Raw genomic sequence first — 27,304 nt, forward strand, 5'->3', positions numbered from 1 at the left:
GATGTCTGTGCCAGAAGTTATTCGAGGAACCAAGTTCCATACCCTGTTTGAGAAAATGTAAAATTTTCCTCATTTTTGAGCAATTCAGCAAAATTTAAAAAATTGATATAATTTAATACGAATTTGTTGCAATAAGTTTCTTTTAACTCAAATAATGCTTTAAAGTAAAAAAAGAATAAAAAATCAGAAAAAAATTAAAAAAAAAATTTCCACTCGAAAATTTCATAAGGCTTACCCCTTACGATTTTTTTGGGAAATTTTGCAAAAAAATTTAAATTGATTTATTTTAATGCCAATTGGTTGCAATAAGTTTCTTTTCACTCAAATAATGTTTTAAACAAAAAAAGAATGAAAAATTATAGAAAAATTTAAAAAATATAAAATTTGAAAATTTCATAAGACTCATTTTTGCGCCAAGTTTTGCCTATAACTCGGTCGGTATCCAACGGATCGCCAATCTTCAACTTGTGGTCGATAGATGGTACCAATGGCTACATTTTCTTCTTGGACGGCCATGCCCTCAGATGTCTGTGGCAGAAGTTATTCGAGGAACCAAGTTCCATACCCTGTTTGAGAAAATGTAAAATTTTCTTCATTTTTGCGCCAAGTTTTGCCTATAACTCGGTCGGTATCCAACGGATCGCCAATCTTTAACCTGTGGTCGATAGATGGCGCCAATGGCTACATTTTCTTCTTGGACGGCCATGCCCTCAGATGTCTGTGCCAGAAGTTATTCGAGGAACCAAGTTCCATACCCTGTTTGAAAAAAAGGTAAAATTTTCCTCATTTTTGAGCAATTCAGCAAAATTAAAAAAATTGATATAATTTAATGCGAATTTGTTGCAATAAGTTTCTTTTCACTCAAATAATGCTTTAAAGTAAAAAAAAAATAAAAAATCAGAAAAAAAATTAAAAAAAATTTTCACTCGAAAATTTCATAAGGCTTACCCCTTACGTTTTTTTTTGGAAAATTTTGCAAAAAAATTTAAATTGATTTATTTTAATGCCAATTGGTTGCAATAAGTTTCTTTTCACTCAAATAATGTTTTAAACAAAAAAAGAATGAAAAATTATAAAAAACTTTAAAAATATAAAATTTGAAAATTTCATAAGGCTCATTTTTGCGCCAAGTTTTGCCTATAACTCGGTCGTTATCCAACGGATCGCCAATCTTCAACTTGTGGTCGATAGATGGCACTAATGGCTACATTTTCTTCTTGGACGGCCATGCCGTCAGATGTCTGTGCCAGAAGTTATTCGAGGAACCAAGTTCCATACCCTGTTTGAGAAAATGTAAAATTTTCCTCATTTTTGAGCAATTCAGCAAAATTTAAAAAATTGATATAATTTAATGCGAATTTGTTGCAATAAGTTTCTTTTAACTCAAATAATGCTTTAAAGTAAAAAAAGAATAAAAAATCAGAAAAAAATTTAAAAAAAAATTTCCACTCGAAAATTTCATAAGGCTTACCCCTTACGATTTTTTTGGGAAATTTTGCAAAAAAATTTAAATTGATTTATTTTAATGCCAATTGGTTGCAATAAGTTTCTTTTCACTCAAATAATGTTTTAAACAAAAAAAGAATAAAAAATTATAAAAAAAAAATAAAAAATATAAAATTTGAAAATTTCATCAGACTCATTTTTGCGCCAAGTTTTGCCTATAACTCGGTCGGTATCCAACGGATCGCCAATCTTCAACCTGTGGTCGATAGATGACACCAATGGCTACAATTTCTTCTTGGACGGCCATGCCCTCAGATGTCTGTGCCAGAAGTTATTCGAGGAACCAAGTTCCATACCCTGTTTGAGAAAATGTAAAATTTTCTTCATTTTTGAGCAATTCAGCAAAATTTAAAAAATTGATATAATTTAATGCGAATTTGTTGCAATAAGTTTCTTTTCACTCAAATAATGCTTTAAAGTAAAAAAAGAATAAAAAATCAGAAAAAAATTTAAAAAAAAATTTCCACTCGAAAATTTCAAAAGGCTTACCCCTTACGATTTTTTTGGGAAATTTTGCAAAAAAATTTAAATTGATTTATTTTAATGCCAATTGGTTGCAATAAGTTTCTTTTCACTCAAGTAATGTTTTAAACAAAAAAAGAATGAAAAATTATAAAAAAAAATTAAAAAATATAAAATTTCATAAGGCTCATTTTTGCGCCAAGTTTTGCCTATAACTCGGTCGGTATCCAACGGATCGCCAATCTTCAACCTGTGGTCGATAGATGGCACCAATGGCTACATTTTCTTCTTGGACGGCCATGCCCTCAGATGTCTGTGCCAGAAGTTATTCGAGGAACCAAGTTCCATACCCTGTTCGAGAAAATGTAAAATTTTCCTCATTTTTGAGCAATTCAGCAAAATTTAAAAAATTGATATAATTTAATGCGAATTTGTTGCAATAAGTTTTTTTTCACTCAAATAATGCTTTAAAGTAAAAAAAGAATAAAAAATCAGAAAAAAATTAAAAAAAAAATTTTCACTCGAAAATTTCATAAGGCTTACCCCTTACGTTTTCTTTGGAAAATTTTGCAAAAAAATTTAAATTGATTTATTTTAATGCCAATTGGTTGCAATAAGTTTCTTTTCACTCAAGTAATGTTTTAAACAAAAAAAGAATGAAAAATTATAAAATAATTTAAAAATATAAAATTTGAAAATTTCATAAGGCTCATTTTTGCGCCAAGTTTTGCCTATAACTCGGTCGGTATCCAACGGATCGCCAATCTTTAACCTGTGGTCGATAGATGGCACCAATGGCTACATTTTCTTCGTGGACGGCCATGCCCTCAGATGTCTGTGCCAGAAGTTATTCGAAGAACCAAGTTCCATACCCTGCTTGAGAAAATGTAAAATTTTCTTCATTTTTGCATCAAGTTTTGCCTATAACTCGGTCGGTATCCAACGGATCGCCAATCTTTAACCTGTGGTCGATAGATGGCACCAATGGCTACATTTTCTTCTTGGACGGCCATGCCCTCAGATGTCTGTGCCAGAAGTTATTCGAGGAACCAAGTTCCATACCCTGTTTGAGAAAATGTAAAATTTTCCTCATTTTTGAGCAATTCAGCAAAATTTAAAAAATTGATATAATTTAATGCGAATTTGTTGCACTAAGTTTCTTTTCACTCAAATAATGCTTTAAAGTAAAAAAAGAATAAAAAATCAGAAAAAAATTTAAAAAAAAATTTCCACTCGAAAATTTCATAAGGCTTACCCCTTACGATTTTTTTGGGAAATTTTGCAAAAAAATTTAAATTGATTTATTTCAATGCCAATTGGTTGCAATAAGTTTCTTTTCACTCAAATAATGTTTTAAACAAAAAAAAATGAAAAATTATAAAAAAAAAATAAAAAATATAAAATTTGAAAATTTCATAAGACTCATTTTTGCGCCAAGTTTTGCCTATAACTCGGTCGGTATCCAACGGATCGCCAATCTTCAACCTGTGGTCGATAGATGACACCAATGGCTACAATTTCTTCTTGGACGGCCATGCCCTCAGATGTCTGTGCCAGAAGTTATTCGAGGAACCAAGTTCCATACCCTGTTTGAGAAAATGTAAAATTTTCTTCATTTTTGAGCAATTCAGCAAAATTTAAAAAATTGATATAATTTAATGCGAATTTGTTGCAATAAGTTTCTTTTCACTCAAATAATGCTTTAAAGTAAAAAAAGAATAAAAAATCAGAAAAAAATTTAAAAAAAAATTTCCACTCGAAAATTTCATAAGGCTTACCCCTTACGATTTTTTTGGGAAATTTTGCAAAAAAATTTAAATTGATTTATTTTAATGCCAATTGGTTGCAATAAGTTTCTTTTCACTCAAGTAATGTTTTAAACAAAAAAAGAATGAAAAATTATAAAAAAAAATTAAAAAATATAAAATTTCATAAGGCTCATTTTTGCGCCAAGTTTTGCCTATAACTCGGTCGGTATCCAACGGATCGCCAATCTTCAACCTGTGGTCGATAGATGGCACCAATGGCTACATTTTCTTCTTGGACGGCCATGCCCTCAGATGTCTGTGCCAGAAGTTATTCGAGGAACCAAGTTCCATACCCTGTTCGAGAAAATGTAAAATTTTCCTCATTTTTGAGCAATTCAGCAAAATTTAAAAAATTGATATAATTTAATGCGAATTTGTTGCAATAAGTTTTTTTTCACTCAAATAATGCTTTAAAGTAAAAAAAGAATAAAAAATCAGAAAAAAATTAAAAAAAAAATTTTCACTCGAAAATTTCATAAGGCTTACCCCTTACGTTTTCTTTGGAAAATTTTGCAAAAAAATTTAAATTGATTTATTTTAATGCCAATTGGTTGCAATAAGTTTCTTTTCACTCAAGTAATGTTTTAAACAAAAAAAGAATGAAAAATTATAAAATAATTTAAAAATATAAAATTTGAAAATTTCATAAGGCTCATTTTTGCGCCAAGTTTTGCCTATAACTCGGTCGGTATCCAACGGATCGCCAATCTTTAACCTGTGGTCGATAGATGGCACCAATGGCTACATTTTCTTCGTGGACGGCCATGCCCTCAGATGTCTGTGCCAGAAGTTATTCGAAGAACCAAGTTCCATACCCTGCTTGAGAAAATGTAAAATTTTCTTCATTTTTGCATCAAGTTTTGCCTATAACTCGGTCGGTATCCAACGGATCGCCAATCTTTAACCTGTGGTCGATAGATGGCACCAATGGCTACATTTTCTTCTTGGACGGCCATGCCCTCAGATGTCTGTGCCAGAAGTTATTCGAGGAACCAAGTTCCATACCCTGTTTGAGAAAATGTAAAATTTTCCTCATTTTTGAGCAATTCAGCAAAATTTAAAAAATTGATATAATTTAATGCGAATTTGTTGCACTAAGTTTCTTTTCACTCAAATAATGCTTTAAAGTAAAAAAAGAATAAAAAATCAGAAAAAAATTTAAAAAAAAATTTCCACTCGAAAATTTCATAAGGCTTACCCCTTACGATTTTTTTGGGAAATTTTGCAAAAAAATTTAAATTGATTTATTTCAATGCCAATTGGTTGCAATAAGTTTCTTTTCACTCAAATAATGTTTTAAACAAAAAAAAAATGAAAAATTATAAAAAAAAATTAAAAAATATAAAATTTGAATATTTCATAAGGCTCATTTTTGCCCCAAGTTTTGCCTATAACTCGGTCGGTATCCAACGGATCGCCAATCTTTAACCTGTGGTCGATAGATAGCACCAATGGCTACATTTTCTTCTTGGACGGCCATGCCGTCAGATGTCTGTGGCAGAAGTTATTCGAGGAACCAAGTTCCATACCCTGTTCGAGAAAATGGAAAATTTTCCTCATTTTTGAGCAATTCAGCAAAATTTAAAAAATTGATATATTTTAATGCGAATTTTTTGCAATAAGTTTCTTTTCACTCAAAAAATGCTTTAAATTACAAAAAGAATAAAAAATCTGAAAAAAATTTAAAAAAAAATTTTCACTCGAAAATTTCATAAGGCTTACCCCTTACGTTTTTTTTTGGGAAATTTTGCACAAAAATTTAAATTGATTTATTTTAATGCCAATTGGTTGCAATAAGTTTCTTTTCACCCAAATATTGCTTTAAATAAAAAACAGAATAAAAAAAAATTAAAAAATATAAAATTTGAAAATCTCCTAAGATCTTAAGCCTCTTAGTCCTCTTAAGCCTTTTAAATGACTTATACGTTTATGCCGGGTTTTTTTGACTCCAAAAAAGGAGTCGGTGAACGAGCTGACTCCTAATAACGACTCATTCACTCTGAGTTGACTCACTTAAAAGAGTTGTTATTCTCATCTCTAGACTCGACCATGGAACCGATTAAATCCGGAGTTGCTATTTGTCCAATAAAAGTCACTGGAAATATGGTCTAATGTTCTTTGTCCGTTCTTTAGTGCTGTTGAAGCTGTTCCGTGGCTATGTGCGTCTGATTATCAACTTATCTACACCGATGGTCATGGGTTCATTTCAAAATTATTAAAGATGAATATCTTCTGTACATTCCTTTGAAATCTAGAGCAAATATTCTTGAAATTATAAGCTTCATGAATATATTTCCAGTTTTTCCAATTTTGATAGTTATGGACATGAACGTATTTATCTTATTCACAGAAAATATTTCTACCAAACAATATGACAATAAGCCCATTTACATCACAAATATTCGTTTCAACGTACCGGAAGCAACTGTTCAGCAGCTTGTATCGCGTTCTTATGGTTTCCAGAAATGCAATACACTGCACCATCATCAGTGCATAGGAGTTGACGAAAAGTACAAAAATGAACACGTACAAAATCTGCATATTGCACGATTGGTGATGGATTTGGCACGTAATGACAGTACCGTAAATGTAGATTGGCAACACGATCGCGATCAGATAGATACCGGTCCAAATTTGTTGATAAAATCGCCGATGATCGATGATCCGTTTCCAACGGCTTGTCTGCAAGAGCGAGGACTAACAGGATTTTTATAATAAACTACAATTTTTCCTAGGATGGTTGTCACCCGGATTACCTTTCGATCGACGGTATGCAGCTTACTGAGCACTTTTTCGATTTTTTCTCGCACAAAATATCCATTCACGATACCGTACGTCGTGGTTACAAAGTTGAACGTGAAGTACATCCGTTCACCCTTTCCTTCGATAATGGTGGACGAAAATCCGGTATGTTTTAACTCGGACATAAATTTTGCGTAGGCCAGCGTGTACAGGAGTATGAAGGCGATTGTGTATAACATCGTCCACCAAACAGCGGGTTGTTTTCCCGTCATCCTTAACCGGTAAGGAGCGAACCCGAACAGTCGAAGAATCCAGTACAACACTTCTATCGAACTGTACACACTCAGTGTTTCGTTCCGCATCACGTCGGTACGTCACCACTTGGCCAGCACGAGTATAAAATTGACACTGACATTTCCGGGTCCTTCATGGCTACACCGGACACTAGCGCGTTAATCGTCCCGGAAGCTTTCACCGACCAAGCCCGAGAATCGAGCCGACTTTTCGCAATTTACCACGCCTCATAAATTAATCATACACGTCGTTTGCCGTACTGTCATCAGAGAGTCCGTTCGTAGTGTCCTTTGCCAACTCCTGTCGATTGGAGTCATTTTTCTGTCTGTGTGTGCATGTAACATTTGCAGCGAATGTATGATTGTTGTTAGCATTTTGAGTGCAAAACCTCCTATTTCACTGTGCGGTGTTGTATCATGCTTTTTCTCCTTGCTTACCATCAAGGGAATTTCCTTGGCTTTAAAAAGTCTCTTGTGGATACACACGGTACACAGAAAAGAGACTCATTAACTGCACTCGTTGCATCATTTTTAACAAATAATGTGTATTAAGTGTCCTTTTTCAAAAAAATCTTTTTGTTTTCAAGCTATTAGAAGCAATCATTTTATCATTCACTACTTATTCCATTTATCTGCGGTTAATGTGAGACCTGCCGGAAGCGAACTGTCTTTCCTTCGATACCAAAACCGGACCGGCGCGCAGATCGAAACAATGGCTACAAACTGGCCAGAAAGTTGGAAAGAGTTTCCAATGTTTGTACAACTCCGCTGGAAAATAAAAACGGCAATTAGGCAAAAGTTAAGCTTTTCCGGCTGCCATGGTTTGAAATCTTCCGGAAGAACTGTTCTTGGGAAATTCTTCGCGGCAAATGTTCATTGTTCAAACGCAAAACCATTTGGCCAAACCATTGCAAAATGCACTGCACTACCGTGCACAAGCGACAGAGACAGTAAATCACTCGAAAAAGGGTGAAAGTTTCCAAGTTTTACACTCGCCGCGTTCCATTTCAGCCTGACGGTTGTGGTGCTGGATAAAGTTTAAATTGAATTCGGGTGCCCCCGTTGTAATTACGGCAGTTGTGCTGTCCACATGGAAAGATTCCTCAGCAGCGACAAGATTCTTTCAAAAAACCCTGTAGAAGCGCCATGTTGAGATTTTTTTAAATACCTCTGTCGGAGGTGCCTTTGCGTATAAGAAGCAACGGTAACGGCCAACTAATGACTTTGTTTGCTTGGTGAACGAAAGTTGTAAGGCTAGTTGTAAGGACTTGCTTCAGGTTTTGTAATAAGAATGTCCGTTCAATTTAGCATACGTATTTTTAAATAACAATTAGTAAGACCACAACTAGAATTAAGCGTAATTATTTTTAAACTTTATATTTCTATTATTCACTATCTTCTCAATATCTTATGGTGAGGTTAGTTTTGTTTTATTGCTCAACAACATGTAAGTCACATCAGTAACTAGATTAAGTCGCATTCCATCTCAATAATTGAGCTAAATTAAAATTTAATATGAAAACTCTCTTTCTTCTTCTTCTTTTTCTTTTTTTTTTCTTCTTCTTCTTTTTTTTGTGGCACTATAACCTCAAGAGGTCGTGGCCTGCCGTTTTAGCTTTCCTTGACTTTATTTAATAATCAGTCCTGCGTACGAGGGATTTCCCTGGATGGGAGTTGATCCCCAGTCCTGTCTTGTAGAGACCGTCGCTGCTACCATCTCCACCTATCTAGAAATAGTTTTATTAATGTTCAACAATTTATGCAACGGATACGGATGGAGCTTATCAAGTTTTTCTCCTCCTTCAATAAATTTCCCACAAGAAGTATTGTAACGTTCGTTCTATCACAGCTACTGTTAGTCAACCAACCGACGTACCATCACAATCCCGCCATAGAAATCAATGATACCGCTTGAAAGCATCTCACTTGGCTGCTTGAGTTGCATGTGATAACCCCGGATAACGGCAAAAATTGATTTGCATAAATTTGTGCTTTAATAACAGCGCTCGGAAAGCATCGTACCCCGTGTGCCCTTTTTTTGGCCCCGCCTTACAATGTCATCGAAACCGAAGCATCCATGCGGGAGCTCATTAAGACCCAATGTTCAACTGAACGCCTTGCGCATTAACATCACCTTTTCCCGCCTGCCAACGTGCTCAGGACGACACGACAAAGCACCGCAGAGATTGTCACAGCTAAGGATATTTTATTCAAGACACCACACATCCCGAACAGCAGTCAGTGTCTGCGAGCCGTTTTGTTGGCCCAAGGAATAAGACCGGTATGGAAAGTTTGGTCGAACGAGATAAGATCATGCAGCAGTAAGGGGGTGGGAGGGGGAGACCAGTAGGCTAATGGGTAGGCAGTTGACAGTAGCTGCAAGGGGAACTACATAAATGGTACATTACAATTTAATCAATTATTCACTGCGATGAACTCGATTTCGATAATTCTCTTTTATTGTTCCCAGATGGAGAATTAGATAATGTTCTTCTTTAAGCGACTCAGGGCCACTTGACACCACTCTGACGTGTTTGTCCTTTGTGGTATCGTGAATGACAGTGATGGAGAGTAAGGCAGAGAGTATCTTCTGTTTTCTTCAAATCCATCGGAACACTAGGGGTTTGCCCTTTAGGAATTCTGTCGAACGTAAAGCCCGTACATCGAACACCGGAGAGGATTATCATCTTTACTTCCTTCTACACATTTTCCCACAAAGCAATTGAACGATATTTCCAATTACCTTCCTGAAATCAGAACCATTGCAAAGAAGGTGTTGCTAGATTGCTCCTTTCTTTAGTCCCTTTGGGAGACAGAGATAGAGTTCGAAAGACAGAGTGACGTCTGCAAACGTATGGCACTAAATTTCAATTTCGTCACCTGACACAACACAACTATCAAGGTGGTGCAATAATCTTTTGCCTTCTCGTAAGATCTACAAATTTCACACGATCTTCTCACATAGCGAACAGCACCACCGGTAGAGACCTTGACTGGACGTGCTGGCCAGACTATTGCCGGATGGTAAATATAATCAAAATATTGCCAGATAAGTCTAGCTCAATGCGTTTCTATACAGCGCTAATCCTTATCGCACCAGCAGATAGAGGGGAATAAAGCAAAGCAGAAACAAGTGGCGGGGGTAAACAATCGAGAAAAATCACAACACTGTTGATAACAGGGGACGGCTCGATGGGGAATACAAAATACTTCCCTTCGGTTACCGGCACGATCAGTACAGTGTGAACGATCGGATCGGCCGGAGGTAGTTAGTGTATGTAACCAAAAAAAAAAAAGTTCGAATTCGATTCGGCAGAAGTGTATTTTGCAACATGAAACAGATTGTAGTAATCGGTGCCGGTGTAAGTGGTCTGAGTGTTGCAGTGCAGTTGGCTGAACATTATTACAATGTGGCTAATGTTACTTTAATTTCGGAAAGCGTTAGCCCTAACACGACTGGTGACGGGTCGGCCGGTTTATGGGGTCCATATTACTGTGGGAAAACACCCGATCATAAGATAGTGTAAGAATAGTTTCTTTACCAAACAGTTCTATGTAACGACGATGTCTTCAGTAACGCCTGGTTTTGATTTTTTAGTAAATGGTCTGCCGAAACACACTTGTTCTTCCATCAGCTGTGGAAGAATGGGTTGGGTGGAAAGATCGGTGTTTGTCTGCAACCGTGCATGAGGCTAACGACAGATCCTAATGGATATCCGGAACCGGCCTGGAAGGATATAGTGTTCGGTTGTCAGAAGATCAACGAATCGGAACTGCAGCGACTCAGTAACGAGCATGGCCGTATGTACACCGGTGGATATCACTTTGCCACGTTCACCTGCGAACCGGCCGGGTTGTTGCCGTACCTGTTTAATCGGTTTATCGCTGTTGGTGGAAAGTTTGTCGCATCGAAAGTGTGCAACTTTGATGAAATAATTCTAAACCGACCGGTGGATCTGATCGTCAACTGTAGTGGTTTGGGTGCGTTGGAGTTGGCTAGTGACAAGGCGGTACATCCCATCCGAGGTCAGGTAGCGCGGGTTAGTGCACCGTGGATTTATGAAGTGATTCTCGATGACAGTGATGATGGAAATTATATAATTCCCAAGTAAGCGTTAATTCGATCGTTGGCGGGATTTCAGACAATAATGCGAATTCCTTTCCATTCTCAGCTGTGAGACAGTCATATTGGGCGGTACGCATCAGATGAATGACTTCAATCGTAACGTTGCACGTGACGATAGTCGATTTATTTTCGATGGATGTGAGCGTATGCTGCCAAGCCTTCGTAGCGCGACTGTCACAAACGAGTGGGTTGGTCTGCGACCCGGCCGTGACAGCGTGCGTCTCGAGATGGAACACTATCGATCAGGTAAGCTCATTTATATTTCACGCGTCTTTTTTCACGCCCCATGACAACGAACTTGTCTCACGCCCCGGTTTGCCCTGTTTAGAAATGCGAGATTGCATCGCATTATAGTAACGCGCCTAGGCAGCAACAAGCATCACGCGTCATTGCACTGATAAGCGATGAGTTGTTTTGAAGCTTTTTTCACTTCGCTGGGGATGTGTGTTGTTTGTACCATGATTCAACAGGATCTTTCCGAGCACGTTGTGCACGAATATAGTTTCTTATCATTTTTAATAAATCTTTGCTGGGTTATTCATAATATATTATTTTGTTTCTCTTCGCAGATGATAAACGAAACTCTGTTCCAATCATCCATAACTACGGACACGGTGGATGTGGAGTGACGCTGTGCTGGGGCTGTGCTAAGGAAGTGGTCGAAATCAGTAATACTCTCGGTTGGAGTAAACCCACCTCATCTAAATTGTAGTGTGTAACTTAACACCAAAGTTGTATGTATTTACTGTTGAAAGGAACTACTTGAAAAATTAGGTGTACATTAGTTATCTATTTACAAATAAAATCCATTTTGAATGTAGATTTCATTAATCAGAATTTTAAACAACATATTTCTCTAATGTAACTTTCTACCATTAAAATGCAAGATTTTACAAATATTGTTCCATGCATAAAGTCCATAGATACAGTCACAAACAGCTGCTTCGGAAATGTTACGCTTACCATGAAGTGCTTTGTACACTTGTCGCTAGTGTCAGTTGTGGAATCTTTTGTCCTCGCTACAAAGTAGCGCAAGTGATACGACCATGTTTTACATGCCAAAAAGGTACAAAAGGATTTCCCTATCTTGGGCTAATGCTTAAAGAGATTGCTTACTTGTTACCATCAGCAGCTATTTGGCGAAGATCGCTCCAACATTATGACAATGGTTAAAGACTAACTACGAGTAACGGTACTGTTGTACAAATACCCTTCAAGATTCACGAACTACGGCTAACGGTGGCCCATGAGTGGCATAAGTTCCGCACGGTGGAAGGTGTCAACCTGCGGTACGAGCCCCTTAGCAATCAGTCCTTCAGGACGTTTAGGCAAAGGCAGGACATTGCACATGTTGCTGATAAATTAGAAATTTATGCAAATACACCACATCTCCGACGAAAGAGCCCGTCACCATCTAAACACCCTATGCCAGTTGATAGTGAAACGGGTGTCTGCAAATGTTGACATGCGTAAAAGAGCTTTTCCTCTGACTGTCGCACATGAACCGTGGTGGCGCACGTTTATTCCATCTGCAGTGCAGGCCCGAAATTGTTCCCTTCAGTCATACTACTTTATCGGTTGCGATAAGAAATGATCCTTCAGCCGCGCTGAGATGATGCCCGACCTGTTCGAGGCCTGTGATGATGTTCGCCCCCCGGAACCGTCCGCCTGCCTCCGCTTGCCTCCGCCTGCCTCCGCCTGATTACGCCTTACTCCGCCTTACTCCGCCTTACTCCGCCTGACTCCGCCTGCCTCCGCCTGTCTCCGCCTGCCTCCGCCTGACTCCGTCTGACTCCTCCTAACTCTGCCTGCCTCCGCCTGCCTTCGCCAACCTGCGCCTGGAACCGAACACCAGAGAGACCATGCTCATACATGCTCGTTAGTTAACAGTCATGCAACCACATTCATGAGAAACAGATACCGAGAATAGATAATATTGTCAGATGAACGTGTAGTCGAATCCGTTGTCGGTCGCATTTCTCTCCGGCATAGACTTTTTGTTCAGCTAGTTCCTTTTTGGGTGAAATATGATGATTACGAGAAATTCGCCACCGACGCCTGCGACTTCTGCCGTGCGGGGGTTTGGGGGAGACGGTGAATTTCCGACGCACTGTTCTTGTATCCGAAATGCACACCCGTATCTCACTGACTTTGGTGTCATAAGCCATATGTATCCAGGGTTCTACGAGAAGAAGCATACAGAGCATACATCCGAAAAGCCCCCGCGTGCAAGGGCAAAAGGGGCAGGAAAATAATATCAGAAATTATAACACACGAAATTTCCACCCCCAACAGAGTTCCGGCGGTAACCCTCCTAGGGGGTGGAGCAATGCATGCAATAGCTAATAACTTCCTTCCGGCAGAGTTATCGTGTAGTGTTATGCTGCCGTCGGCCATACCAGTTCATAGCTGTGTGCCGCGAATGCAAACATGAAACAAGCCCCCAGGGGAAGTTGGGGCTACTTTTGTTGGGCACCGGCATCGACGAAGCCGACAACCGTTGTCGCCATCATCATTGCCGTAGCCAAAATTAACTGAATTAGAGAGTTGCCTACCAACTGAGGCATCGTACTCCATTCGTTAGGTCGTTTCGGTACCAACTATGACCCACGCGTAGAAGGGCAAGAATTTCTACCCCGAAAAAGGGATAGAGAATCGTGTAACATCTTTCACACCGGTGGTGGTGGTGAATTGCGTACTCTTCTTGTAGTCGTGCTGGTAGTCGGCAAACGTCATAGCCATAGTGGAAAAGTCGGGGCAACATGTGTCAGCCCAATTCCGGAGGGCATCGTGTGGATATTTCGTTTACTGTTGCTAACCAGTTGGACAAATGCTACTTCCTTCCATACGGATGAGTGGCTACCATCCGTACCGTTAATTCCCATTTGTGCCTGGCCCCGAAAACCAATCCTAACCATCCCGGTAGGTTACAATCAGTGGGACTCTTATTGTGGGAGCGATTTTGGTGCTTTAATTAAATTAAAACTCCTGCTGGTTACCGTTCGGGAACACGGTTATTAGATTAAATTTCCTTTCGTATTTAAACCAAGAAAGGAAACGTTATGGATCGTTATCAAGTTGTGCCTCTCCAAGGACAACTACTTAAGTTATATTGAAACTACGGAAGTTAATTTTAAATACCCTGAATGACATCTCATCTATGAGACAACCGAATAGGTTATAAGATCATCAATGTTTATTTAGTTTAATGATAAACGATCACTAATCAGTTTCCCGGAGAATGTTTGTTACATCCAACCTTGTAGAAGATTGCACCCGGTACAAGATTTTACTTCCTTCACATTTTCTCTGTCCAGGAACAATTTACAATCTAAACTGAATTGAATCGCAACGCCATGATTGCCCTGGATGCTAGCACAAAGGCAAAGCATAAACAATGTGGTGCTTTATCTTTTGGTTCTTTTTTTCTTCTTTTCTCGCCTCTCTACACAAAGCACATTGATGTTTGGAACAAATGATTGTTATTACTTTCACTATCCGCAAACAATTAGTTTATAATTAAAGAAGATTAATGACGTAACTTGAACAGCCGGTGCACTTGGTACGATGGTGTTTTCAAGGATGGTGTAAAGCTTGTACCGACTGTTGAGCAGTATCCTTTGCGATGGCCAACAGTTACTTCCCCTGTGTCCATGGTACAGCACAATAGAATCGCACAAGCAACTGACTAATGTGAGATAACGCTAAAATTCAATTTATTTTTGTCAAATGTTTGACATACAGACAAATGAAGAGTTTTATTCTCGCTTCACATTTAGTACATGAGGGAGTGTACGATATTGGCAAATGTAACAATTATGTCCATGCTGTTATCTTGTCACCGTCATAGTGCAGTTTTTTTCCCCCAATCGTTTACAGTTCGGTTATACGAAAGAGCAACTCAATGATGATATATCGTTTTGCAATTATATTGTACTTTTTTTGTCATGCCATTTTTCGATGATTCATTGCTGAAAGCTTTACATAAGGAAGATTCGAAAACTTTGCCAGTAAATGTGCGGAGTTCTTTCGCAATCATTTCTTTGGCTTATTTTGTTAGCAAATAGTGATCATTTGCCTGGCAGGAGTTAAAGACGAAGAGAAGGCGAGCAAGATAAAGAGAGAAGTTTTTAAAGTGCAATATTGGAAACGCTTTAAACTGATTGTAGAAATCGATTGTTGCAACCATAAATGTAACCAATTCAGCAAACATGACACGGTTTACAATGATTTATGGCAGCAAAGGAAGCTTCTCCAGAAACCGATGGTGATTTATATCTCCAATGCATAGCACCAATGTGCTCCTCAGGAAGGGTGTGCCCGCGTCATCAAAATTACAAAAGTGCAGCACCACCACAATTCCTTCCCGCAAAGGAAAGTAACCCGTTGCGGATGGCAGATAAATCATAATATTTCTCGCTAAACAACTCGAACAGGCCGGAAACTTGCGAAAGATTTCAAGTCTTCTTCATCCAACATCATTTCCCCTTCCGTTACCGCACGGCTTTCGTCATTCGTGTTCGGGTGTGCCATGCTTTGTACGCACATCGATCAATCTCGTCAATTATTCCAACATATAAATCAAAATTCATCCGGCATCCCGTTCCGTGATTCGCACCGCAACCCGAACGTGAATGAGGAAGAACTGTAACAGATCCTTCTTCACTTTCTATTCTCTTTGTTTTCTGAAGTCTTGAAGGAGTTGTGATTTCAAAGAAAAAGTTTAAAACCAACGCCATTAACGAGTGCTAAGGAGAGCAGCGAGATGGTGCCCTTTGTTAAACAGAGCACAAACTTTACAAAACAGATAGTATCAAATCGTTGTTCTTTATCATTTGGAATGACTTCATTAAGGTGAAAGTATTGTGATCATAGCTCGAAATACCTTGGAAAGGGAAATAAAAGAACTAATGGCTTTTTCATTTGGCATTCACCAAGAACAATGGTGTATTAGTCAGTCAAACAAATGTTCAAAAGAATTAAGCAATATTGAAATCCTTTTTTGTGGGTTATTTGAGATAAATGAGATGGAGATTTCAACCTGTGTTATTCGAAACTCCGTGTTCCCAGCACAGCAGGGCGATAAACCCGTGTTGAGCTCTCGGACCGGAGTATCAAACTCGGACCGAGGGTGAGAGAAGGTAGAAACTAAACTAATTTATCCGCGGCCAACCGAAATAAAAAGGCTTTTTGTTCCGGTTGTGAGAAAGCTTGTTTATTTAGGGCTACCTCCCCGTAGCCCCCTTTTATCGTACATGCTGCCTTAGCGATACATAAGCGATACATTTCCTTGACGGCGACGCATAACCGTGTTTTCCTCGCGTTTCTCAACCCTTTATTCACCCTTTATCCTTTCGCCCTACTTCTTATTTATATTATTAATTCCTGTAACAATTTCCTAATTTCCTGTAATTCCTGTAATTTCCTCTAATTTCCTGTAGCTATTTCCTCAATTATTTCCCTATTTGCCTAATAAATTTAATAATTTTGGGGAGGATTTTTCGCGCCGATCCCCGCATTGTCCTTGCATTATCTGTCTACGCCTGCAGGAGCAAGCGAGACAGACAGAGACGCTTAACTTCCCTCTCACTCATCGCTTCACGGCGAAGCGATGCGAGAGAGGTAAGCTTAGTCTCCTAGCTTATCTTTACGTTGAGAGCGGCTAAGTCCGCTCTCCATCTACTATTCTCCTAAGCTAGGGACCTTTTTTGAGCGCGGACATCGGTTCCTAAAAAGGACATAATTTCCGTCAGCGACATCCTCTCCCCCGTAATTCCTCGTAGAGGTGTTACAAACAATAATAAGCTGACGGAATTATGTCCTACCTATTTCTTCTTCGGCGCGAACCTCCAACCGTGCGACCTTTACCGCTGGTCTTCTAATAAATAAACTTCCTACTCTTATCGTTACGGATCGAACCTGTTTATCCTTTCCTTCTTGCACTTGCGTAATTATCCCCTTACGCCACCTTCCGCGAGTCTGCTCATCTGGAAACGCTACTATGTCGCCTATGCGCAATTCTTTCACTGGTTTTAACCATTTCTCTCGCGTTACCAATCGAGGTAGAAATTCTTTTATCCACCTAGACCAGTATTTTTGTGCAACCCATTGGGATTTCTTCCAATGTGTCTTTAAAGCTTCAGCTTCCGAAATCTCACACTGAGTTGGTTCTGCTTCTCCAGAACAGCCTATTAGAAAGTGGTTTGGTGTGAGAGGCTCATCGTCTTCGTGGTCCAAAGGAATATGCGTAAGAGGCCTATTATTGATCATGAATTCAATCTCAGTTAGCGCGCTTCTAAGTACTGCTTCTTGATAGGGTTCGTTGCATAGTGAGAGAAGGCTTTTTACCTCTTGTACCATTCTCTCCCACGACCCTCCAAAGTGTGGCGCCGCCGGTGGGTTGAAGTGAAAATATATTCCCTCCGTAGCGCATTTTTCTTGCAACTTTGTTATTTCGCGGCACGCACCTACGAAATTCGTGCCATTGTCACAATATAGATGAGCGATCTTTCCGCGTCTGTGTTGCATTGCCCTCAGACATACAAGGAAAGAATTCGCGCTAAGATCGCTTGCCAACTCCAAGTGCACTGCTCTAGTAGAGAGGCAGGTAAATAGAGCGCACCATCTTTTTTCGGATCGCCTTCCAATGTAAACAGTAAGCGGGCCAAAATAATCTGCACCCGTATGCGTAAACGGTTTAACGAATGGTGTCGTTCTACATGCAGGCAAAGGTGCCATCATTGGCGGTTGTGGTTTGGCTCTATCGTTCTTGCATTTTTGACAATATGTCACGACTCTTTTGAGCGTTGCTCTTAAATCAACTACCCAGAAGCGCTGTCTGATTGCAGCTATAACCGTCTCTGTCTTTCTGTGTAAGTATTTTTCGTGATAGTAACGTATTATTAGTGTAGTGATATAGTTGTGCTTTGGGAGTATGGTCGGTCTTTTAGTATCTTCCCCCAAAAATTGCGCTCTGGTTAATCGGCTTTCGGCTCTCATTACGTTATTTTCGTCCAGGACCGGGCAGAGGTTTTTTATGTCGCTCCTGTTGCTTATTGGATGTCCTGCAGCTAAGGCTGCCATTTCGTCACTGAACCCCTCCCACTGTGCTTTTTTAAACAAAAGATGCTCTGCTTTATCTAAATTTCCCTTACTAATGATTGGTGAGAATGAGTTGTTATTAACCTTTGCTTTCAACCATTCAAGATATTTTAGGCAGATAGCTATCGCGCGCCTAAGTTTCATCCAATTTGAAGACCATTTTACATTGATTACTTCCCAATCTAGTCGGTTCACTGCATTAATAGTGTGCACCGGTCGAATTTCTTCAAGCGTCGTCGGTTCAAATCCATCATATTGAATATAAGACGCCTTTAAAAATGAAGGTCCTTTGAACCAAATTGAGGGTCCCTTTATTACCTTTGTTGCCTCATCGGCTGGGTTATCTTTCGTTCCTATCCAATGCCATTGATTTACACCAGATCGATTGAGAATTTCTCCTACTCTTAACGCAACAAACTGTTTGTAGTTTCTTGGCTCTGAACTGATCCATGCTAAAACTGTTTTCGAGTCGGTCCAATAACACGTCTCGTTTATGTCGATCCTCATTTCTCTTCTAAGCGTTTCAGCTAATCTGGCTCCTAACACAGCTGCTTGCAACTCTAAACGCGGTATGGATAGCGGTTTAGTAGGAGCAACGCGTGATTTTGCTGCAACAATGCAGATATCGATTCCTTGTTGATGAATAGTGCGCATGTAGACAACCGCTGCGAACGCCTTTTCTGATGCGTCTACGAAAACGTGAAATTCTCTTTTTGCAACATCTTCCGCTACTGAATAGCAACGCGGAATTTTTATGTTCTCTATACCCTTCATCCTTTCTACCCACTCCTGCCATCGGTCTGCTAAATTTCTGGGTAGTTTGGCATCCCAATCGAGCCCTTGCTTCCAAATATCCTGCATCAAAATCTTCGACTCTATTATGTAATTCGCAATAAGTCCTAGGGGATCATAAATCTTCATTATGTTAGAAAGCAACATCCTTTTTGTAACTTCTCCTCCTAATTCATATAATCCTTTCGGCACGTATTTTAATGCATCTTCTTCCCTATCCCACCATTGGCCAAGTATTTTGTCGAAATTTTCATCTTTCTCGCCTAATTTGATCAATTTGTTCTCGCTCACTCTTCCCGGTGGCAGACTTTTCAACACTTCATTTGAATTTGATATGAAGTTTCTAATAAAAAAATTAGCTTTATCGTGGATTTCGATTACCTGTCGGGTTCTTTTTACCGCGGAATCCTCATTATCGAAACTGTCTAAATAGTCATCCACGTAGTGATTGTGAATGATTGCGACTACCGCTGAAGGGTACTGATTTTGAAAGAGCGATGCATTTTCATTTTTGACGTATTGGGCGCATGCTGGGGAACAGGTCGCTCCAAAGGTCATAACCCGCATTTCATAGATTTCCGGTTTCATGAACGGCTCGCGTCTGTACAAAAAACGTTGCGCGCAGCGATCATCTTGCCGGATTTTCACTTGGTGAAACATCTCCTTGATGTCACCTGATATACCAATGCGTCCCTCTCTGAATCGTATTAGAATGCCGAATAGAGATGCGACTGCATCTGGCCCTGACAATAATTGCGAGTTTAAGGATATTCCATTATTTTTTGCGGCTGCATCGAAAACCAACCTCGGTTTAGGCACGGGTTTGTTGTAGTTTACTACAGCAAAATGTGGTATATAATTGATCTTGGGATTAAACTCATCGCTATTTACCTCACTCTGACCTATCGGACGCGCGTAACCCTTTTTGCAGTATGCGTCTATCTCCTCATGGTACCATTTTTTTAGCATTTCATCTCGTGCCAATTTTCTTTCTAGGCTTTGGAGTCGCCTTAAAGCTTGGCCATAGCTTTCGGGTAGACTGACGTCTTCCGTTTTCCACAGGAGCCCTATCTCGTAACCGGTTCCAGTTTTCTTCAACGTTTTCTCCATTATTTGTTTCGCCCTTTCTTCGTCCTTGGGCTGCGGTATCTTACAACCCAGTTTGACACCAAAATCTTCCGTTGAGAAGTAATTTCTCATCATATTCGCTATGTCCTTGTTAGCATTTTTTGCTTCGATTAGAGAAAAGAGTTTTGCTTGTTTGCTATTAAGATCATTTGTTCCTAACAATACCCATCCCAAGTGGGTTTGAATTGCTATCGGTGCGCCTGCTCGCCCAGTTCTGGTTTGCAATGCGCACATTAGATGCGCATGTGGCAATCCGATAATTAGCTTCGGAGCTCCATCACGATAGCTTTGTAAATTGATGCCTCTCAAATGGCGATATTTTCTTCTTAATTCCTTTCCGTCAACCGTTTGTTTTGGCAGCACCATGGATTCTACTGTCCTTAATCCATTAAGGTTTATAAATTTCCCATCCTGATCCTTAACTAGGATCGAGATGGTTTCACTTTCCGGCTCATCTTGTATTGATCCGTTAGTCCAAGCTAGCGAAAATGGTCGTGGAGATCCATTTACCTGCAACTCTTCTTTGAGCTCACGATGTATTAAGCTCGCAGATGAACCCGTATCCATGAACGCGAATGTATCGACCTCCCTATTATTATGACGAAGCGTTACTGGGATGATTTGAAAATATAACTCAGGCAAATCAGAACCGTGGTGAGTATTAACATTCTCAACCTGTCTTAAGCCAGTAGGAGTTGCTCTATGTAATAGGGTATGATGTCTCGCTCTACATCCGTATTGCCGACATTGTGGTGGCAGAAAACAATTTTGGGCGTCATGATTCGACTGGTTGCAACAGTTTGTGCAAATGCGCAACCGTCTAACCGTTTCCCATCTTCGTTCGACCGACATGTTTTGAAATTGAAAACATTCTGTCGTCCTATGATTTTGGCCACAAATCAAGCAACCCATTCTACGCCTTGGTTGCGATTGGATATTCGCTTGGAACTGTTGTCGTGGTTGAGCACGAAAATTCCTATGACCTAACTGTTGGTTGTGCTGATGCGCTTGTGAATTCACAACATCATTAGCAACATCCGCTGTTAGCATAATAGCTAAATTTTCGGTGGGCTTAAGCCACTTAGCAAAATCCTCGAGAGTCCTAAGCTTGCTTCTACCATAATTCTCGTTGTCTGCCAAGATATGATTGTACCACTTGTGTTTTAAATTAGTGGGAATCTTATTTTCCAAGTCCTTTAAAAGACGTTGGTCGTTTAAATATTCTGGCTCTCCTATAGTGTTCATGTTTATGACCAGGTTGTTTAACGCATGCATAAACGTAATAAAACTTTTCGGCTTCTGCATCGTTGGGTTCTCTACTGCTAGCAATTCTTTTAATAACGCACTGTATATCAAATCAGGCGTACCAAATTCCTTCTCTAATCGCTGTAAAATTCCTTCGATGTTTTGCGCATCGAGCATCAAACCACTCACGCATTCCAGGGCATCTCCCTTCAGAGCCTTTTGCAGACGATTTAGATTTTCCAAATCTGAAAATTTAGCCTCTTCACTTGTTTTATAAAACACTGATTTGAAATGGTTCCATTTCTTAAAATCACCATTAAATTCAGGAAGCTCCATTAAGGAATCTCTTTTAGACCGCTCGTTTAAAGCATCGACCAATCCCTTTATGAGCAATTCGGAAGCAGGGCTTGAGTTGCTTGTCGATGCGCTTGCGACTGTAGCACTTCCATCTTGCAATTCACGTTTCTGTCCCTTTTCCTTGCGCAATTTCTTAGATTCTGCCTCTTTTTCCGCTAATTGTGTGACTAATTTGGTCTGTTTTTCTTGCGATTCGCGTTTCGTTTCCTCATGTTTTTCGGATAAGTCCTTATATTCCCTTTTCAACCTCTCTATTTCTTTTCTCATTTCGCACACATCACTCCCTACTTCCTCCTCAAATTTGGTAATTTTCTCTTTAGTGTTTGCCATTTTACTCACGGTTTGTTTGCGGGTTCGTCGCTTCTTGTTGTGCTGCTACTACTGCAGTTGCTGCTACTGCTTCGGCTGCTGATGCTGCTGCTGCCGCTGCTACCGCTCCGGTTGCTGCTGCTGCTGCCACCGCTACTGTCGTTGCTGCTGCCGCTGCTACCGCTCCGGTTGCTGCTGCTGCTGCTGCCGTCGCTGCTGATGCACTCTTTTAAGCCGGTTTAGGCTTAACCACTGTTACTGCTGCCGCTGGAACCGTCGCACTATTTTTTTTTTAAGCCGTTTTAGGCACCACTGTTGCTGCTGCCGCTGGAACCTTCGCACTATTTTTTTTTTTTTTTTAAGCCGTTTTAGGCACCACTGTTGCTGCTGCCGCTGGAACCGTTGCACTTCACTATCACTATACCTTCCGACCGGGAATGAGCGTCCTCCGGTCTTCACAGGGCGGTTGCCCCTCTCCTTCCTTTCGCTGACCGGGAATAACGTCCTCCGGTTTCCACAGGGCGGTTGCCCCTCTCCTTCCTCTCGCTGACCGGGAATGAGCGTCCTCCGGTCTTCACAGGGCGGTTGCCCCTCTCCTTCCTTTCGCTGACCGGGAATAACGTCCTCCGGTTTCCACAGGGCGGTTGCCCCTCTCCTTCCTCTCGCTGACCGGGAATGAGCGTCCTCCGGTCTTCACAGGGCGGTTGCCCCTCTCCTTCCTTTCGCTGACCGGGAATAACGTCCTCCGGTTTCCACAGGGCGGTTGCCCCTCTCCTTTCTTCACCGATCGGGAATAGCGTCCGTCGGTTTCCACAGGGCGGTTGCCCCTCTCCTTCCTTTCGCTGACCGGGAATAAGCGTCCTCCGGTCTGCTCGAGGCGGGTGGCCTACTCTCGTCCTTCCTTCAGCCGGGAATACGGTCCTCCGGTCTGCTAGAGGTGGGTGGCCCTCTCTCGTCCTCCTTCCAACCGGGAATGGGGTCCTCCGGTTCTCTTCAGCACTTGGCGTCTTCCTTCCTTCCTTCGACCGGGAATGAACGTCCTCCGGTCTGCTCGAGGCGGGTGGCCTACTCTCGTCCTTCCTTCAGCCGGGAATGCGGTCCTCCGGTCTGCTAGAGGCGGGTGGCCCTCTCTCGTCCTCCTTCCAACCGGGAATGGGGTCCTCCGGTTCTTTTCGGCGCTTGGCGTCTTCCTTCTTTCGACCGGGAATGGGGTCCTCCGGTTACCTCGGGGCGGGAAACTTTCTCGAGCCTTGGAACGTTAGCAAGTACTACCTTCCTCTCTGGAGCCACCAATGTTCCCAGCACAGCAGGGCGATAAACCCGTGTTGAGCTCTCGGACCGGAGTATCAAACTCGGACCGAGGGTGAGAGAAGGTAGAAACTAAACTAATTTATCCGCGGCCAACCGAAATAAAAAGGCTTTTTGTTCCGGTTGTGAGAAAGCTTGTTTATTTAGGGCTACCTCCCCGTAGCCCCCTTTTATCGTACATGCTGCCTTAGCGATACATAAGCGATACATTTCCTTGACGGCGACGCATAACCGTGTTTTCCTCGCGTTTCTCAACCCTTTATTCACCCTTTATCCTTTCGCCCTACTTCTTATTTATATTATTAATTCCTGTAACAAATTCCTAATTTCCTGTAATTCCTGTAATTTCCTCTAATTTCCTGTAGCTATTTCCTCAATTATTTCCCTATTTGCCTAATAAATTTAATAATTTTGGGGAGGATTTTTCGCGCCGATCCCCGCATTGTCCTTGCATTATCTGTCTACGCCTGCAGGAGCAAGCGAGACAGACAGAGACGCTTAACTTCCCTCTCACTCATCGCTTCACGGCGAAGCGATGCGAGAGAGGTAAGCTTAGTCTCCTAGCTTATCTTTACGTTGAGAGCGGCTAAGTCCGCTCTCCATCTACTATTCTCCTAAGCTAGGGACCTTTTTTGAGCGCGGACATCGGTTCCTAAAAAGGACATAATTTCCGTCAGCGACACTCCGTGTTTAAGAACAATTTTCTAGGGAGCAATTTCCACTAATTTTCTAGTGGTTTGAAGCACCATTTTTTTCTATCATGTTTTTATAAATTTTATACGAGTCGCCATTTATAGGGATTTTTATTCCGTTTTCCAAGGATATCATCAAACTCCAGGTGTCTTCTTTACTAAATTTTATAAACTGTCATTATATCTACTTTCGTATATTTTCCGACAGTTTTTCAGAAGCAAGTTCAACATACCAGTAATAAATTCAATAAAAAATGCAGCAATTATTAAAAGGAAAAAGAAACTTATTTCAACAAATTCGCATTAAAATAAATCAATTTACAAAATTTGGCTAAATTACTCAAAAAAACTAAGGCTATAGCCCTAGGAAATTTTCAAATTTTTAGATTTTTTTTTATTTTTTTTTATTTTTATTCTTTTTTTTACTTAAAGCATTATTTGAGTTAAAATAAACTTATTTCAACCAATTTGCATTAAAATAAATCAATTTAAATTTTTTTGCAAAATTTCTCAAAAAAAAACGTAAGGGGTAACCCTTAGGAAATTTTCAAAATTTTAGAATTTTGTTATTTTTTATTATGTTTTATTCTTTTTTCATTTAAAGCATTATTTGAGTGAAAAGAAACCAATTTCAACCAATTGGCATTAAAATAAATCGATTTAAATTTTTTTGCAAAATTTCTCAAAAAAATGGCAAGAGGTAAGCCTTATGAAATTTTCGAATTAAATTTTTTTTTAATTTTTTTTCTGATTTTTTATCCTTTTTTTAATTTAAAGCATTATTTGAGCGAAAAGAAACATATTGCAACAAATTCGCATAAAAATATATCACATTTAATCAATTTAATTTTTTTTTTGTAAAATTACTAAAAAAAAACTAAGGCCTAAAAAAAGGTATAGCCTTAGAAAATTTTCTAATTTTTAGAACTTTTTTTATTTTTTTTATTCTTTTTTTATTTAAAGCATTATTTGAGTGAAAAGAAACTTATTACAACCAATTGGCATTAAAATAAATCAATTTATAATATTTTGCTAAATTTCTCAAAAAAAAAGTAAGGCCCTAAAGCGTTCGCAAATGCGACAATTACTAAGCGTTTAGTGAACGGGTAAGAGAGGAATTACACAGGGAAATTTAAGCAGTAGTTTAGTACTTAGTTTTCATTATAATTTTTCAAGATTTTTTTAAGCTGAGCCTTACTTTAGTATATATGGTTTATAGAAATATGTTTGGTTTTTTATATAGCCGTCCACCCTTCTTTACTAAGTTAAGTTTTCTGTAAGCTTAGTACGGTTTTTAAAAAACGTACATTGGGTCGAATTTTCTAGTCCCTTCTTTTTCTAATCTGGTCTTTTCTGGTAGTTTTCACAAGTTTTCCAAGGTTATTTTAGCAGCAATTTGTGTATTTGTTTTTTCATACCACAAATTTGATTTCGTGTTATCAGTCTTGATCACATGATGACCATCACCTGCGTGTAAGTCTTTTTGTATGGCTTACAAACCCATCCACCATTTGTAGCCAAAACATGGAAAACCATCATGCACTTGCATGATGTACTTATGTTACGCAAAACTTGGAATAATGCTACGGGAGTGTTACCCTGGCTCCGGTGTTTTCGGTCGCTGTCACTAACCCATCTTACCTTTCGTACGGCTATCGGATCAAGCGTAAGATTCTGGCTTTGCTTACGGAAATGAGGAGTCATTGTACTGACATTCCTTTGAACAAAGCTCTAGGAACAATCCAACCACAGTACAAAAACCCTCATCGCCTGTGTAGAAAGCCCATGCCATCCCAAAGGAACAACAAACTACACCAGACAAGAACGCACATAACATTCTGTCGGTGAGATAAGACACTTTTCCACCTCCAACGCTTCCGTGACGTTGCGCTCTGACACACACACATATATGAGCTTTTGTGGACGTTCCGTTGCTATCCCTTGCTACCTCGTTGGGTTCTTCCACGTTCGTTACCGCTAATGGCACAACCCACACACACATACCCACATGCACGATCACGGAACAGGAAAATGGAAACAGGTTAGGTTGTTTGAAAGGATGACCACGACGAGAGCGGACAGACAATGCACCGAACAAGTGGAGTTGCTGCGGTGGTAGAACAAATGTTTTTGGTTTTTCGATGGATAAATTTCATGCGAATTGCATTCATTGCATTGCGTTTGCACGGGACGTCCTTCGGAACTTTCCATTCTCAACATGCATCCACGAGCTTTTTAGTTTCATCAAACCACGGCACAAAACGAGACGCGCCGGAGTTCCCTTACGAAATGGTTCTTTTTAGTCGTAAAACGAAACCATCCCACCCTCCAAAAGCAAACCCGCAAGCTTGAGTAGCACACTATAGAACGGTATCGAAAGAAGTGATCTTCCACTAGCGGCACTAGCAAGGACACAAGTAACGTTTGTAAAGCTGAAGACAGAGCCCGGTTTGCTGTACGTCTTACCTTACTCACAGCACTGAGCTGTGATGCGACATTCGCATTCATGGAACACGATAGAAGAAAAATCTTAAATCTCACACAAACAATCCGGCAAAGTGTCCTCAAATTATTGCATTCTGAGATTTCATTCGCCTTCCATACCTTGGGGCCGTTTCTTTTTCTCCAAGAGGGGAAGGTGGGTGGGATGGGAGTCAAAGAAAAACACACCCCGAATGATGGAAAGCGTATGTGCAGACAAACCGGCTGCGAGACAAAACCCGAAACGGAAAAAGGTGGAAATTTCATGAGCATCGGTAAGGTTTAAATTTAAGATTCGCTTAACGTACAAACATGAATACGAAATAAGTTTCCCCCCTCCAAGTTCCAAGAAGCGCAAAAGATGAAACATTGGGGCCTGGGGGGGGGGGGGGGGGTCGTTTCGCACAAAACCCGGCAAACACCGGTGCACAATCAGTACATCCAGGCGAAAAACGCCCCCCGGTAACCGACCGGTCTGTGGGTACAGTCGAAACGGCAACGAAAGAAAACGATGCCATACCTTATGAATATATGGTTATTTCAGTGTTTTATGTTGCATAACATATTTTGCACCGCCTTCTGACAGATTCTGTCCCTAGCGCAAACAGCCACGCTCACACACGCGACACCGTGTAGTTGTGCGAGAGCGTGCACGTGAGACGCGCTTCATCTAAGCTGGACATGCCATCACATCGCCCAAGGTAGCTGGTGGAAAATGTGCGCTCACCTGTGAGGTAAGGGCCGGGCCAAAAGCCGCAAAAGGATTCCTCCAGTGTGTTTAAGTTGTGTAGAAGGTTCCCCGCTCGAGGCACCAACATTTCTAACTGAATCTCCACTTAAACGTGTGCGCACGAATCTTCATCATGTTGTACCCGAGGGTACCGGAAGCGCCCTACGCCCAGCGGTTGGGGTTTGTTGGGATGCGACAAGCTATTGTTACTCAACAATAACACC

The 27,304-nt window shown here is 40.3% G+C and overlaps 1 protein-coding gene and 1 long non-coding RNA gene across 9 annotated transcripts in view; one reads left to right on the forward strand and one right to left on the reverse strand.

Moving 5' to 3' along the window:
- Window positions 1-5,199, reverse strand: part of LOC125765999 (uncharacterized) — a 50,188-nt gene extending 44,989 nt beyond the window's left edge. For 4 of the 8 annotated variants that reach the window (XR_007418639.1, XR_007418645.1, XR_007418644.1 and 1 more), the window contains exon 1: window positions 2,219-5,199. This is a non-coding gene — a long non-coding RNA (uncharacterized LOC125765999). The remainder of the gene's footprint in view (window positions 1-2,218) is intronic. The other 4 variants (XR_007418643.1, XR_007418641.1, XR_007418646.1 and 1 more) reach the window with 3 other exon arrangements.
- A 4,830-nt stretch (window positions 5,200-10,029) lies between these two features.
- LOC125775209 (D-amino-acid oxidase) lies at window positions 10,030-11,774 on the forward strand. The gene is made up of 4 exons (XM_049445760.1): window positions 10,030-10,334; window positions 10,410-10,919; window positions 10,984-11,183; window positions 11,507-11,774. The coding sequence occupies exons 1-4, from the start codon at window positions 10,144-10,146 to the stop codon at window positions 11,647-11,649; spliced, it is 1,044 nt and encodes a 347-aa protein (XP_049301717.1). The 5' UTR covers window positions 10,030-10,143; the 3' UTR covers window positions 11,650-11,774.
- The last annotated feature ends 15,530 nt before the right edge of the window (window positions 11,775-27,304 follow it).

This window comes from Anopheles funestus, chromosome 2RL, assembly GCF_943734845.2.
Source record: "Anopheles funestus chromosome 2RL, idAnoFuneDA-416_04, whole genome shotgun sequence".
Taxonomy (NCBI): Eukaryota; Metazoa; Arthropoda; class Insecta; order Diptera; family Culicidae; genus Anopheles; species Anopheles funestus.